At 44.5% G+C, this 15,544-nt stretch overlaps 1 protein-coding gene across 2 annotated transcripts in view; it reads right to left on the reverse strand.

The window, feature by feature from the left end:
* The window catches only part of CERS6 (ceramide synthase 6), a 1,220,327-nt gene extending 1,205,365 nt beyond the window's left edge, over nt 1–14,962 (reverse strand). For both annotated transcript variants that reach the window (XM_069616260.1, XM_069616259.1), the window contains exon 1: nt 14,518–14,962. In XM_069616260.1, coding sequence (XP_069472361.1) covers nt 14,518–14,687 — 170 coding nt within the window. In that variant the 5' untranslated portion in view covers nt 14,688–14,962. The remainder of the gene's footprint in view (nt 1–14,517) is intronic.
* Nucleotides 14,963–15,544: the final 582 nt, after the last annotated feature.

Below are 15,544 nucleotides of genomic sequence, written 5' to 3' on the forward strand. Positions count from 1 at the left end.
GGCAGAGTCAGGCGACACATTTGTTGGTACCCCTGCCTGGCTACCACCCAATTGTGATGGGTGATGGATTAGAGGGTCTCCTCTGCCTCTTATTTGGATTATTAGAGAGTGGAGTGTTTTTACCCCCCCCATTTCTAAGTCCTCAATGGGGGTATTCTTTACCTTTGCCACCTTGGCATCAGCGAGGCTGTTGGATGGTTTGGTATTTTTGGGCTTGTTTTTGTTCTCAACAGGCTTTTGGACCTCATAGATCCAGGTAGCCTATTCTATTACCCAATCCAGGGTGCTTTGCTCATGGAAGTCCCTAACCAGTTGGGTCATGATATAGTTAGGGAGGGCATGAAAATACGTATTAATAAACTCCTTACTATTGGTGTGCACCAGTCTTGAGATCTGGGCAAATGCCCACTCTAGTTCTTGCACAAACTCTCTAGATGCCTAATCCTCTTCACACTGCAGGTTGTAGGCCGCCTTGCAAGCCTCCTGAGGGTTCCTGTGCACAGAGAAGTATTTCAAGATGGCCGCCTTGTAGGCAGACCATCTTGAATGGTCTTGATCCTCCAGCCCAGCAGAGAAGCTGGAGTATTCCGGGGAGAACGTCCACTTGACAAGCGCCATGGAATTGTGATTTTTTTTATGCCAAATGACGTCACATCTGGACATACAAGTCCAGATGCTCCCATACTGAGTACCTGCCATTTTGTGGTACGGAGTCATGAAGCTTCTGATGGCTTTTATTTGTCGAATTGGGTCTTTTACAAGAGTTCTCTTTTGTTTGGCAGCCTTCTTTTTCCTGCTGCAACTGAGTCCATTCACCCTCAGACTCAGAGCTGCTACTTTTTGTGGTTCGCTCCCTGTCCTCTAGGTGCTCCCTAATCCAATGAGATTGGGAATACCTCACAGAATGACAGGGTCGGGTTTCTACTCCCCTGTGGGACTGTGGTATCTCTGGGTCACTTCCCTTGGGCTTCCCCTTTTGCACAGGGGAGCATTCATCTTGCTCCTCTCTTCTTCCGGGTGTGGTGGAGAACTCCCCCACCTCCCTGAATTGGTGTAGGTTTTGAAGATGCTCTTTTGAGGCCTGAATTCGGATTCTTCTCTATCTGCAAAGTGGACCAGATGGTCCCTTTGTAGTTTATTTTTCTGCCAGTCCAACTCCCAATCCTGTCATCATAGGAGCCTTCATGGTTAGAACTGTCTGCTAGTGTATTTTTTAAACCTAAATAAAGATGAACGTCCATCAATATCTGGCAGGAACTGGCCTTCCAGCTCAGTTATACTAGGTTTGGTTGAGTCCAGCTGCCTCATGTTTCCCTATTCTTGTAAATTGGTAGACATGAAGTTAGCAGCACCCTGCGCATATAATGTGGTGAGTTGGTTTGATGCCCCGGTAAAGAGGACATCACGCCGTGGTCAGGAGTTGCCCTTCCATATTCTTACTGTTTGGGGTTCCTGAAGGCCAGATAAAATCTAGTAATTTCCTTCTCCAATCCCTCTTCTTTATCTTTCTCAGTCTCTATCTCTTGGTGGTATATAGAGGTCTGAGCTTTGGCTCTGCTACCAGGGCTTGAGTAGCTTCTATGACCTTGCTTTGTGCCACTACTTGGCCATTGAGTCCCTTGTTCTCCTCACTAAGGGCCTCATTTTCCCTCTGTGCGGCCTGTACTATCTGGGTATACTCAGACCTCTTCTTTTGCAGGAGGCTGATCTCCTCACTTTGTGCACTTTTGGTCTGTGTTGTCTGCTCTAGATCCAATTCTACTTGTCTCACATGTCCCATTCATTTTTCATTTTCTACCCTCATGTCAGTGAGTTCCTGAAAACATGACTCGCTTTTCTCCAGGTCTGTCTTTAGCTGGTACACTTCCTGGCACAGGGCATTTTTTCCTGACACAATGTGCTATTCTGTTTGCTGAGGTGATATCTCTGTCGTTTCATAGAGCACAAATTCTGGCGCTCCTGATCAAATTGTGCCTGGGAGTGGATCTCCCTTATGGCCAGTCGGCTATTATCCTCTTTCAATTGCTTAATCTGATTTTGAAATGCGCATATGTCCTCTAAACAGGCCCTATTGTGCACCACTTGTTGACTCTATTTTAGTTGACTCTCAGGTTCTCAACACCTTCTTGACACTCCCCTCTTAGTGCAGAGAATTGGGACTCTCACGCTGAATTCATGTGTTGTTGTGCCGCTAAATCATCCTGTAGCTGCTGAATGAAGTCTTCTAATTTTAACTTAGAATTTTAGCTCTGTTTCACTTTCTCCTCTACTTGCCTTAACTCTCTCTGTGCTTGATCCAAAAGCTCAGATTGATTTTTCACAGAGGCTACACTCTCCTGGTATCGTTCTTCCATGATCATCATATGGAAGTACATATATGCTGTGAGCTGGACCATTGTAATTTGCTCATCTCTGGTGGTCTGCATCATATAAAAATATGTCAGGGCTTTATGTAACAGGCCACTATCCTGCCACACATCCATATTTATAGAGGTAACGTCATGCTCCTGATCTACCCATTGACCTTTTATGAACTATTTGAATAGAAGGTGCTTCCTAGCCATGTTAATTTCTATGGTGCTTATTATGAAATGTGTTCTGCACCTGATGGGTTCTCTGTGAAAGGGCAAACTCACCCTGTTCCTGCTTGATTTCCTCACTCAAATAAATTCTTACACACACTTAATTTTCTACCTATACACCTCTCTGGAACTCAGGAGTCAAGTCCTAGTAGCACTATAACAAAACAAATATGACATTCCCTCCACCTTAATGGAATTGCATCCAAGTGAATGGATTGTCACAATGTACTTGTCATGGGTCAGGAATTGGAAGCTAAAATCCCAGTCATGAGCCCCCACTTTGTAACGGTTTATTGAGAAGTCACCCTCAACATGGGGAGTCCCTTCCCTCCCCACTCAAGTGGTTTAACAGATTCTTTTTTTTAGCCCTATCTCAGACACATATCATGCCCCTTGGATCCCTCACACCTAAGCTAACAATTAACCAAGAACCAGGACGGTGTACAGGAAATATAATAGTATTTATTTAAATGAGACTTATCTATAAACAAACAGGTTAGTGCCATGGTCTCTGCCTCAGCTTATAGTACCAAACTTATCACTGCCATTAAATCCTACCTATCCGCTCCCAACTACCTTGCGATAGCCAGAGCAACCATAGGTGCCAAACTCAATTCCTGCAATACTCTCTTGACTGGCACCTCTGCCAAAAACATACACAAACCACACAAAATAATGCCCTATGAGCGGCTATGAGCATCCCGAGAAGAGACCATATATCTCAAGCCAGACAAGCAGCGCGGTGGCTCCGAGTCAAAGACCGCATCACACTCAAAATCCTCACTATCATGCACAGATGCATCAACAGCACAGCTGCCACCTACCTAGCAGAAGCTATATACAGAACCGCCTTGACACGCCCCACCAGAACTCAGTACACTAACCAGTTACACATCCCCCTCATCCGGAAAGCTACAGCCAAAGGGCTAGGCTTCTCATACATTGCACCCAAACTATGGAACTCACTCCCTGCTCCCCTCACAGCTGAATCTTCCAACCTTGCTTTCCGCAAAAAATCTAAAGACCACTCTCCTGAACCAAGTGGGCTAGCACTCCCATTGCTCCTTATATGTATATTGTAATATAAATGTAATATAAATAGAATGTAATCTATGTATATATCCTATCTCTGCATATCACACGACAAAGGTACAAGCATGTTATACAGATATGCTCATGCCATGTAACTAATGACACGTGATATTTTCTGTAACTAAGTATGTTTCTGTAACAAGTGCCACAATACCTATGGGCTGCTGTGCGCTATATAAATATGAATAATAAATAAATAAATAAATAGAAATTAGCATGAAAATGTCAAAAACACCACTTTATCTGTGGCACACACAATCAACTTCTGTCAACACAAATAAATCACAAAAGTGAGTTAAAAAGAACACAGACACAATTCTTTCTGTAAATTACACTTCACAAAATAATTACACTGATCAATAAAGAAGGCTCCTATGTAATGTGCGATTTTGATTTTCCTGCAGGCTTAAAAGGCTAGCAGTAGGATTTCAAGATTGGTAAACATATATATGGCAATTATAATTCCACCCACACCTTTGGATTAAAATAAACCCAGGGTGATTTCTCGCTTTGTTTTTCAGACCCCCCCCCCCTTGCTTTGGTCTCAGTTGGGAATGGGAAGTCAGACAGAAAAATTGAAATGCTTTGGGGAATTTTGGATTTCAGACCCCCATTACTGAAAGTTCTGTGTTGGGAAGCTGGATAGAAAGGGTTGGACTGATTTAAGAATAAAGACACCTCTCGTCCTTAAAGAAGTCAGGGTCAGCTGGACAACAATGATTACCTCATTAAATAATAGGCTGTAAGTTTTCAGCGCACACTGTAGTGTTCTGCCAAATGGGGAATTGATTAAATTAATATTTATGGTTATATAGGCTAAGGATCTGCACAGTTTTGGCCCCCCCCACCCATTATAAAGGGAAAGGATTCCAGGCAAGCAGACCCCCTCCACCTTTTGGTTTTCCAGGGCTTAGCTCTACTTACATAGCAAGCCTCTGTGTAGGTTCAGGAAAGCCAGCTACATCTCAGGACACCCTGGAAAGAGAGGTCAGGGGACTAGTCACTCCACTTTCAAAGATAGCCTTCCGCTCTCGACCACAGGACCCCATCAGCATTGAGGCCTTCCTAGAAATAGAAAGCTCCACCCAGAGGCATTCTCAGCAAACTCCTCTGGTGTCTCCTTACAGCTGTCAGATGAAAGATTTCAGCAGGCTTCCTGTCTTTCTCCTTTTTCTGTCTCCCCGGTTTTTGTGTGTCCCCTGTACTAGTGCAGTCCCCCTTATATAGCAGAAATTACATCACCAATTTTACAATCTTGGGGAGGTCCCCTGCAATAATCTTTGCTGCTAGGATTGGACAGTTACTCCTCTTTCTCCTCTCAACCCCACTTCCAAGTCAGGATTAATTTAGAGGTTTGGAGCACCATTTCACAATTCTTATTTGTAATCACCCTTTTGTTCTCCTTTCAACTTTTTGGCAAAAACTAGTTATGTATCACAACTTCATAATTTTACTAGCAACTGCCATATTAAACATATTTTCTGTTTTAGCGATCATGGAGAATTAGATAAGCCAATCCTCAAATATGTACAATGTAGCATGACCATGTGGCACATTTTTGTCATTTCCATAAAATACACAACAGTTATCAAGATGTAAGTCATTAACCATATTCCTAATTTCATTGTCCACCTTTTCACCAACTCTCATATTTGGAACATGTTCAGATCAACTAGAAACCTAGTCTAACTGGCCATTACAGTTCCCAGAGTCAGAGGTAGATGCATTTTACATCCCCAAATGAGCCTGTAAATTACATAAACAATGGTATAAATTTGAAATCAATCCACAGTATGGTTGCTGCAAAAAAAATGCCTAAATCATAATAGTCTTTTAAATTAATTGGGAGTGTTCCTGTTCAGCAAATGGGAAGTTTGCCTCATCCAGCACAGCCATTTGTATCCCTGGGCCAGCCTGTGACCATAGGTTTTTTAAGAGTCTCTTTGAAGTTGAAGTTTAAGTTGAAGTTGGTACTGTGCTTTTTGAAGTGGGTACCCCCAGTCTTCACACCTTTTATTTATGCTCCATCCAAGGATGGCTTTCTTTAAACTCCCTGCTTTAACTGCCTTCAGGGCCGGCCTGTATGGGGAACAGTGGGTGTTTGACACCTTCAGCACAAAATTCTATTGCTGGGGGGGTCATTAGAAGGTATCCAGGCTGAAAGTGGAGGTTTTCCTTGTGATGTTTTGCCCTCAGCCAGAAACAGGTTTTTCCTGAAGATTTAGTGTCTCTTCAAATGTCACTGGAGTTTTGTGGGTGAAACACAATATACATTGATTTTGTCAACCAACAAATCATGTTTTGTTTTCCTGACATGTTTCTGTGAGCAGTGATATTTTTTCCTATTTTAACTTTTTAAAGCCGTTTTTATTTGAACACACATGTGCAGGCAGTTTTTGCTATCAATGTTTAAAAATCCTGTTTTCCATGTGACAGGGATCTTTGATTCCTCCTTCTTTTGGTACATTAAAGTGCTGCTTGGCCATTGATTATGACAGATAGGCCCCTTTCCACATGGCTCTTTAACTTTACGTGAAAACCAAAACCAAAATCAATGCCGTTTTTGTTGAAGTGTTTAAATGCCAGCCAGTCATGTGAAAGGGACTTCTTTTTGGGGCCTTTAAATGCACCCCAAAGCTGGAATAATGTGAAAAATTACACTATGAAATCAAAGCGAGAAGGAGTGAAATTGAACCTCAAAACACCAAGACGTTTAAGAATACCAACTGCCTGGCATAAGGGAAAGACATGTGGCAAGGTTTGCCAAATTATTGGAGAGCTGAAGTAACATTATCAGAAACCACAGTCCACAGAACCCTCAATGGGATGTCAGCATTGTGTGCTGCAGTTGCAGTGAAGCAGATTGCTTTCTGTCATGAACATTAAATAAAATTAAATTTCTGTTTTTTTCCCTTTAAACTAAAGTAATTTTCATCAAAATGTGTGCAAGACTTTCACATATGAACTTGGTTTCTGCCTATCATGAGCCCATCACAGAGGAAACACCAGTGCACAGAATCTATAAGGGGATATTGAACAGTAAAATGAAGGCCTTTCACGGCTGAAAGCAACACAATGTCATTTTGATTTTGCTTGCAAGTGACACTTTGCAAAGCCACAATTACACCAAAGCCTTTACAAAGGTAATTATGATGCCCTCATTTAACCCCCGTATGGAGGGAACAACTTTGCAATGACATTTATCCACTTTAAAATGGTGTGCCTTTCAAAAAGTGAAAATGTGAGTTGGCTAAGTGGGTTGCTTGCGATTGGTTTTGTTTCTCTCTGTTTGTGACTCCTTCAATTGTGAAACTAAATTCCAAAGCCCATGTTGTCATGGGGATTTAGGCCTGGCTCATCGCAGACAGGAGAGCCTTCCTTTAAACATACAAACTTAAATTCCACTACAGATCAAATTTGCGGTGGGGACGAGATAAAGGCAGCTCTGTTCCCCAGCTATTATGACCCAGGTCACTTAGGCCGCAATAAATCTGCCCATTAGCTCTTGGTATGTGCAAGCTAATCTCCACATAGGAGCCTCTTGACGTCACAGCCAGGAACATGCACATGGCAAGGGTGGGGGCCAGATTTAAGGAGTGGTTTGACTGTCCATTGTGCACAATGGGAGAAATGGTTTTCATCTTTTAAAATTGGTAATATTTGTCGCACAATAGTCATGGTAGGATTTCTGAAAAGATGTCAGCGAGCCGCTTCTCTACATAGGAACTCGATTCGGGTATATTTATGCGCAGAGTTTAGAATGACCAAAAACAAAGCCAGGTATAACTTCAAGACTCATAGCTATTAGCATTACTGAAGACGAATGAACGCGAGGAGCGTTCACAATAACTTACGGAGCAAGAAACACGTGAAGGGATTTTAGTGAACGCGGGTGCCACGCTGCCCATCTGGAGCGTGAGGTTGGGCTGCATCGTTTGGCTTGAATTGCACAGCCCTTGAGTGTGGAGAACAGGGGGCTGAAGGCAGTAAATGCACAAAAAAGAATAAATAAGAAGGCGATTGACTAACGTAGCGTCCATGGATCACGTGACAATTAGTCACATGCACAGTGGCAAACTATAAAAAGTAAAGACGGACAACATTGAGGGACGCAGGCTACCAACAGAAAGGGATAGAGACGCCAGCCGTGAGAAAAGACGGGAGACGGTTCGCAAAGAAGGGATGAAAGCTGATGCGCGGTGCCTGGAAAGAGCAGGAGCATGAAGACAATGCCAAGGTAAGAACGACTTTAGTAATAAAGCTATTAGAAGTGCACCAGATTGCACATACACCCAAAGAGTAAAACTCTGTGCACGCTTTGCTTTTCCATTGTAGGAAAACAGATGTGGAGCGGTTTGTACAAAGGAATGACTAGACGATCTAACCCGGCCCAGCCAGTAGACAGAAACACTTCAGGAGCTGTAAACAATCACTAAAATCAGGAACCGGATTGAAAAGAATATTAGGTCAGTAGGAGAAATACCAAAATGACTTAATGGAGTATGGAAGTAGATAAAGAAAGAAAAATGGGCTAACCAAATCCATGGTAATTAAGTAGTTTTTTTAAACAGGGGAAGAGCATAGTGGTCCCCTCAGATCGCAATTGGCATTTAGCAGCCAGGTCGACATAACAGAGTAACCTACAAAAGTTGACAGAGAAATAGATGGGCTATACTAAGAAGATAAAAAAAAGAAGCGGACAAGATTAAGGTAATTTATGTAAACTCACCGAAGACAAACAATAATGTATATCTTTGAGTAATCAAAAAGAGCAATATAAAGCTTGCCACAAATGAAATTTTGAGGAGTGACCTGTACTGGATAAGATGGAGAGATGATGTTTTTAATAGATGTGAATAAGGAGCCAATAGAATAAGCTACTCCTTGTTGTTGCTAGTTAATGTAGCAGGTTGTACATAACAAAAATGTCAGCCGGCATGTTGATTTGAATACTAAAATTCTAATATCTCACACCTGCTTCCCACAGCTATCCGCTTGATGGTTGGACCTTATGGAAGGATAAACGGGACCTCATTGATAGTTGATCCCTAGGAAAAACCTATAAGAAGACAAACACCATTGTACATTTCAATGAAATGTGGTAGATTTTTTACCCCTGAAGAATTTCCTTGTGAGTTGTATGAAAGTGTGAAAGGAATGAAACATGTCGGGTATGGTATGATATGAATGCGGTATGAGAGTAAGCATGGGTGATATGAACATAGGTTGAAATGTTTTATGGACTGGGATGTACTTCTCTATGAGAGAGGAGAGCAAATAACAGATCCCTATGAAATTTGTATTCTAAATAATTGTTAAATAATGAAATACTACATGTTATTGAACGTGCATATTCAAATTGAAAATTATTGAGATATTTGTTGTGTATACATTTTGTGACAGATTTCTACAATTGTATAACAGAAAAGATCAAAAAAAGTTTTTTTAATAAAATGCTAAAATATAATAAATTAATATTTTTGATACAAACTGGTATGGTATATGACAATATAATGAGCATAAATCATACGTAAGAAAAGAAAAATCACAATAGGATTGTGGGGAAGCAAGTGACCCTGTAAACATAGTGTAATGTTAAACAAAAATTTCAGTAGAGGGCTGTTTACTAGTGGTCGTTAAAAATAAAACCTCTGGTCTCTCTAAATTTGTTGTGAGCGAGCCGCTTCTCACCATCTAAAAACGATTTTGGTGAGACCAACATACCAAATGTTATTAATAAAAAGTTAATGTGGCCCTCCGTATGAATGTGAGAACCATAAAAGTTTGATAAAACATGTAAAATATGATTCATATGCCACACACAGATGGGAGTGGACTTGTGACACAGAACCAATCCCTTCTGCTGGAACTATGACACATTAGTGATGTCAGCTGCCGAACTCTGATCAATCCCAGCACTAGCAGTTAGGCCTAATCTTGCAGAGGACCCAGGAGGCATAGTAGCTGACTTGGGACCCCTTGGCTGTCCCAGCAGTGGTGCTCTGACACTCCCTGATGTCCAGTCCAGAGGTTTCCTGTAAATAGAAATACCACAAGCCATAGATTGCATAAACCTTGTATTCTTGTAGCATTGCATTCAATATGTTCCCCATTGAAAACCCCCAATTGTCTGTGCATTTTAGTCATTTAGCCATTAAAGAACTCCCCTGTTTACCTGTGTATGTTAGCAAATCCCCATTTAAACCCCTCAATTTGTCTGTGTAAATCCTAACTGTATTTTTGTAAGCAAATCAATTAATTTCACCATTTATTTCACAGGATTTGTATGGTTGGATTTTGAAACCAACCATCTTCTCCCAGTGCCTTTTGAATTGGTTTGGTCATAAAGTGTTGCCCCAAAGAAGTAAGCCCATTGTAATCTAATAAAAATGAATTTGGCCCATTGTTTAAATTGTGCCCTGCTAAATGTATTTCCATCTGCAGCTGTATTTTCCCACTGCATCTGTCATCCTAACCAAAAAACAATTTCCCTTTTGTGAGCTACTCCCTTTCCCAGAACTTACCTGTTATTTTCAGCTCAGTAAAAATGAATTCCATTTGCATTTTCTTTCCCATTGAACTTGAGCATAACATGCCAAAAAATGATTTTCCCATTCTGTTCCCCTTTCCCTATTGTGAGGTAAAAACTTGCATTTCTTTCCCATTGCCCATTTGTTGAATATCCTAAAACCGATTTTCCCCTTTAGTGCTAACAAGTATTCGCTAAAAGCATGCGAGTTCCCTTTCTTTCTATTTTGTTTCCATAGCAGTTGTGAGAAATAATTAAAAACCTCATTCTTCCATTGTGCTCTAAAAATGAATGTTCCCTTTCTTTGCTGTGTCCCCATATTGTTTCTGTCGGTACAACTCCAAAACTGATTTTCCCCCTGTATTCCTACTCCTGGCCACTGCCTTCCATTCAAAGGAATCAAGTCCAATTGTTGTTTGGGGTCGCACGGGAGGTGCTTAACTTGTGTGCTATTATTGTGTGTTGAATTGTTCTTCTTCTGTTTTGGCATTAAATAGGAAGTATTTGTGACAGTATACCTTAACCTGTTCACGTTATAGAAGTCCTCGCATTTGTGTGTTGCCAAAATATTGGTGGCTGTTGTAATTGGTTGATTCTAATGTGACATTAAATAATACATTAATAAATGTCTTATTGATAAACACCGGCCTGGTTCCTAGTCCATTCCTAGACCCTGCTCTCACTACCCAACCCAACCCACTACCATCCTCTCTACCCCCACCCTCTACCTCCACTCACTATAACCCCATGCTCTCTACCCCAACTACCTACCCTGTCCCCACTCACACTACCCACTCACTGTACATACCCACTCACCCTAACCCCACTGTATGTATCCCCACCCTACCTCCATGCTCTCTACCCCCAGCCGCACACCCTAACACTGCCCACTCTACCCCACCCACCCTACTCCCACCCTCTCTACCCCCACCCAACTAGCCTACCCTCACCCATCTACCCTGCCCTCTCTAACCATAGCCTCTCTACTCCCATCTACCCTACTGCAATCTCTCTACTCCCACCCACCTACCCTACCCCAACTCTCTCTACCCCCACCCACAATACCCCCACTCTCTCCACCCCCACCCACCACAGCACTCTCTACCGCCCTACCTCTCTCTCTATCCCCACCCACATTACCCCACACTACCCCCTCTACTGCTCCACCCACATTACCCATTCCTGCTATCCCCTCTCATCCTACCTCTCAAACTCTCTCTTTATTACCCTATCTCTAACCCACACAGCCCTTTACTTATGCTATCTCTACCCCCATCCACCCTACCCACACTCTCTCTACTCCCACCCACCCTAACCACACTCTATCTACACCCACCCACCCTACGCAGGCTCACTTTAGCTCCCACTCTGTTTACCCCTACCCACCTACACTACCCCTACTCTGTCTACCCCTACCCACCTACACTACCCCGCTTTGTCTACTCCAACCCGCATTAGGCCTACTCTCTCTACCCCCAACAACCCACCCTAACCCTGCCCTCTTCTCCACCCACCCTATGCCCATCCACCTACCTTACCCTCACTCTCTCTAACCACACCTACCTTATCCCCATTCTCTCTAACCCCACTCACCCTACCCCCTCTCTGCACTCCCACCCCTCACCCTCTCTACCCCACCCCACCTCCTCTCTACACCCAACCTCTCTCTCTACCACCATCCACCCACCCAACCTCTCACTCTATCCCCACCCACCCTATCCCCTCTCTTTACTACCACAAATCCTACCCCTCTTTCCCTACTCAACCCTAGCCTTCTCGCTTTACTCCCACCATTCACCATACCTCCCCCTCTCTGTCTTCACACACCCCACACCCTTTATTCCCTGCCCACCCCCTCCCCATCTGATCCTACCTCTCACACCTCTCTTTATTTCTTATTCTCTCACTCCAACCCATTCTCACTCATGTTTCCTCCAGCTCACAATCAATGGCACGCTCTATCAATGGCTTCCTCCTTTGCTCTATTCCCCTTCTTATTCTACACCCCTATTGACATCCTCCTTTCAAACTTTGCTCTCTCCTCCTTGCACCAAGGTGTCCATAAATGCAAAATGCAAAGAACATCAGTAAACACCAAAACTATTGGCATTGCCAGTGCCCACAATGAACCACGTCGGAAGCAGCACCAAGGAAGCCAACTCACTGCAGTGGCCACAATGGATGAATTGCACGTCTAGGGCCCGATTCTCTTAAAGCAGAGTAAATACAAGGAGCAGAGAGAATGCACTTGCCTCGTGTGTACTACTTTCTGAAATGCTCATGTGCCCTTATTTACAAAGGTTGATCTGAGCTTTTCAGTAGGGGCTGGACAGTGGCGCAAAGATGTGCTGCTCAGCCCCCTGGCATACAGTTGTTTCAGAGGACAGGCTCCCAGCAACCACGTGGTTCCTGTGGGTGTGCTTCACAGAGACTCGCTTGGGGGATGAAAATGCTAGTGTGACAGCCGCCGTTTTAACCACGGCTCTTGCACTTCAAAAATAAATGATGACAGGGTCAGAATTTACCCTGCCATGATTTGCACCTCCCCTACGCCTGTACTGGCAGGAGGAAGACAATTATTTCTGTTTAAAGCGTAACCCGTTGGTGAATTTGGCATTGGCTATAAAATGCCCAGAAACGCCCCCTTAACTTTGCAAGGCTTTAAGTGCCACTTTTTTTGGCACAAGTTGGGAGATGCTTAAACGGTTTGAGAATCTAGCGTCCAAGCAGTTGTTATTACAGCAAAACGGCACACTTGTGCAGTACAACAGCCAGCCTATTACCTCAAAACCTATAACCCGGCCAATCCACCCAGAATCTAGTTGGCATGAAAACCTAGAGGCGTGTGAACCTCACATTCCCGCCATGCCAGAGGACGATACGTTTATACGAATTGCACATGTGCCATATTTATTTATGTTGACATTTATTTCAGCGCGCAATCCCCGGAGGCATCTAGGCGCTAGTTACAGATAGTGCAGATAAGAGCATCTCTAACATAACAGCGACATTAGACACATTCGACACAACACATCGAAGGCAATGCCAGTCACAGCACTAGGAAACGGAGCACAGCGGAGCAGGTCGCTGTCTCCCACTACCCGGCAATAGCCGCACATATGACAGGACCAGTTTCCTTTACTGGAAGTGTAGTGCCGTGACTATGGGTTTGTCATTTTAAAGGGACGTGTTTACTTTCAGATTCGTAGAAAATTCTCGCTCGAAATGTTGTCCCCACCCAAATCAGCAAGAACGCCATGCGTCCAAGTACGGCCAACTTCCCTTCTCCATGGTGCTGACACAACTAGGACAACTCACACAACGCGTGTTCAGTCACAGGAACTAAGGGGTCCTGTGTTATTAATAGACACCACGAAGAGCAACCAGAGAAAGCATTCTAAAACGGTAACTGCGCAGAGGTGCACAATCCTTAATGACTGATCATAAAATACATTGCATTTTAGCAGCACACCCGAGAATCACACATGCGTAGCCGCCGGAGCTTCCATAATAACACACGTGTGGCACGCCCCCGTGTCCTTTTCTAAAGAACTGGGCGTGTTAAGTGATCATACTCGCAACATGCACGTTACAGCTGTTCTCGGGAGGTACACGACGGACATCATCTGTATAACTTCGCCTCCTAGTGACGCTCTGAGCACATGGGCTCAAAGTGCGCGAATGAAGCGTCCTTCTCTGGGCAACAAACACGTTACCGCGGCCGCTGTTCTCACAAGGGGGCAACGAACAAGAGCCAGCAAACACCCCCCCCTCATAAAACTCCAGGGAAGCCTCCGAGTGAGGACACACGTGTGGGCTAAAGCACAGCCTACAATCTGCGCTCCCACAAAACAGGCGACTAAGAAACCCGGCCCAAGCACGGCTGTAATGAAAGTAACCAAAGGGCGTGCTGCCAGAAAGCGTGCGTTCATCAAACAATATATATACACAGGGCCTCCCGTGGAGCGTGCCTGCGGCACTGGCTGCGATGCTTCACTCGTGCGGCATTCAGCGTGTCACAAGTGGCGCCTCCTGAGCGACACGCGTGTGGCCTCCTTTATCCTCAGTGGATCATATGTGGCAACCAGCGTGCCATGCATTGGCCACTGATATGTCACTTCGTGGCATCCTGGGCGGCAAAGATCGGTCATGCTCTGCGTAGGACACGCGGCATCCAGTGTGCCATGCGTGGGGCAGCCTGTACGGCAATGCCGCCTCTTGCCCCTTGTGTCATGTTGGAAAGCAAACGTCTTCTGGCAACTGTCAAGTTGGCAACAGTGCAGGGGCGCATGACGGCTTTGGGGCCACGCTTACCTCTCAAACACCAGGCGGATCATGAAGATGCAGAACGCTAGCGGGAATGCCAGGTAGAGATCCTCCGCCTGCGGGAAGGACGCCTCCTCCGTGTTCTTCAGGTCCGCCCAGGTGACATTGTGCGGCAGCCAGAAGCGCTCATTCCAGAACCAGGCGAGTATCCCTGCCATCTTCCGCCGGTGCACTTGCCTCGCTGGCGCAGGGCTGGCGATGAATGGTCAGAACGGCAGCTAGTGCTGGGGTTACCCCTCCGCGTCCCAGAGCAGAGCTGTTCTATCTGCGGCTGGGATCGGTCCAAGCTGCCCTCTTCCCGTTCCCTTTGCCTTCTCTTCTCTGCAATGAGAAGAAAGGGGGCGGGCCCAGGCAGCAGGCGCCTCTCCCTGCTACCTCCCAGGACAGCTGCTGCTGCTGCTGCTGCTTGCGCTGCTGCCAGCCGGGTGTGTGAACTTGAGATGTAAGCAGAGCCGCGATTGGCTCCTTCGCGCAGAGCGAGATTGGTTCCTGGACGGTCCCTGCTCATTGGCTAGTATAATTTCAGTGACCTGCTTTCACATCTGGTCAGGTCACTGTATCTGTCAAAGGTGCGTTTGACCAGGTTTGACAGCTACGGGGAAAGAATAACGTTTTAGCTGGAAATCGAAATATAGGCGTGCCCACCATGGCTTTTGGTGCAACGACCTTCTGATTTTGGAATACCTGCTGCATTGCATTTGGGAGTTAAACATGTCCCCATTTCAGCCAAGACATGCTGATGGGTGTAAAATCGCATTGGCAACCGTTTTTCAAACACGAAGCGTTCGTTCGAATAATACCAGCTACAAAATGTCGTGATTGATGCGATCTTGTAAAAATGGTGTTCAGTCTAAGCAGTGTGTCACATGTAGCTGTATTTCTATTATGTTGATTTGGCGACCTCGTGAATAGAAGGACGCAAAATAAAGTAATCCCCATTTCCAATGGTGATATATTTTGAGGTGTGTGTTCTGTGTCTTCTCTCAATTACAATTATGTATGGGTGTCCAAGATC

This window comes from Ambystoma mexicanum, chromosome 9 (genome assembly GCF_040938575.1).
Source record: "Ambystoma mexicanum isolate Mex_15411 chromosome 9, UKY_AmexF1_1, whole genome shotgun sequence".
In the NCBI taxonomy this organism is placed as follows: Eukaryota; Metazoa; Chordata; class Amphibia; order Caudata; family Ambystomatidae; genus Ambystoma; species Ambystoma mexicanum.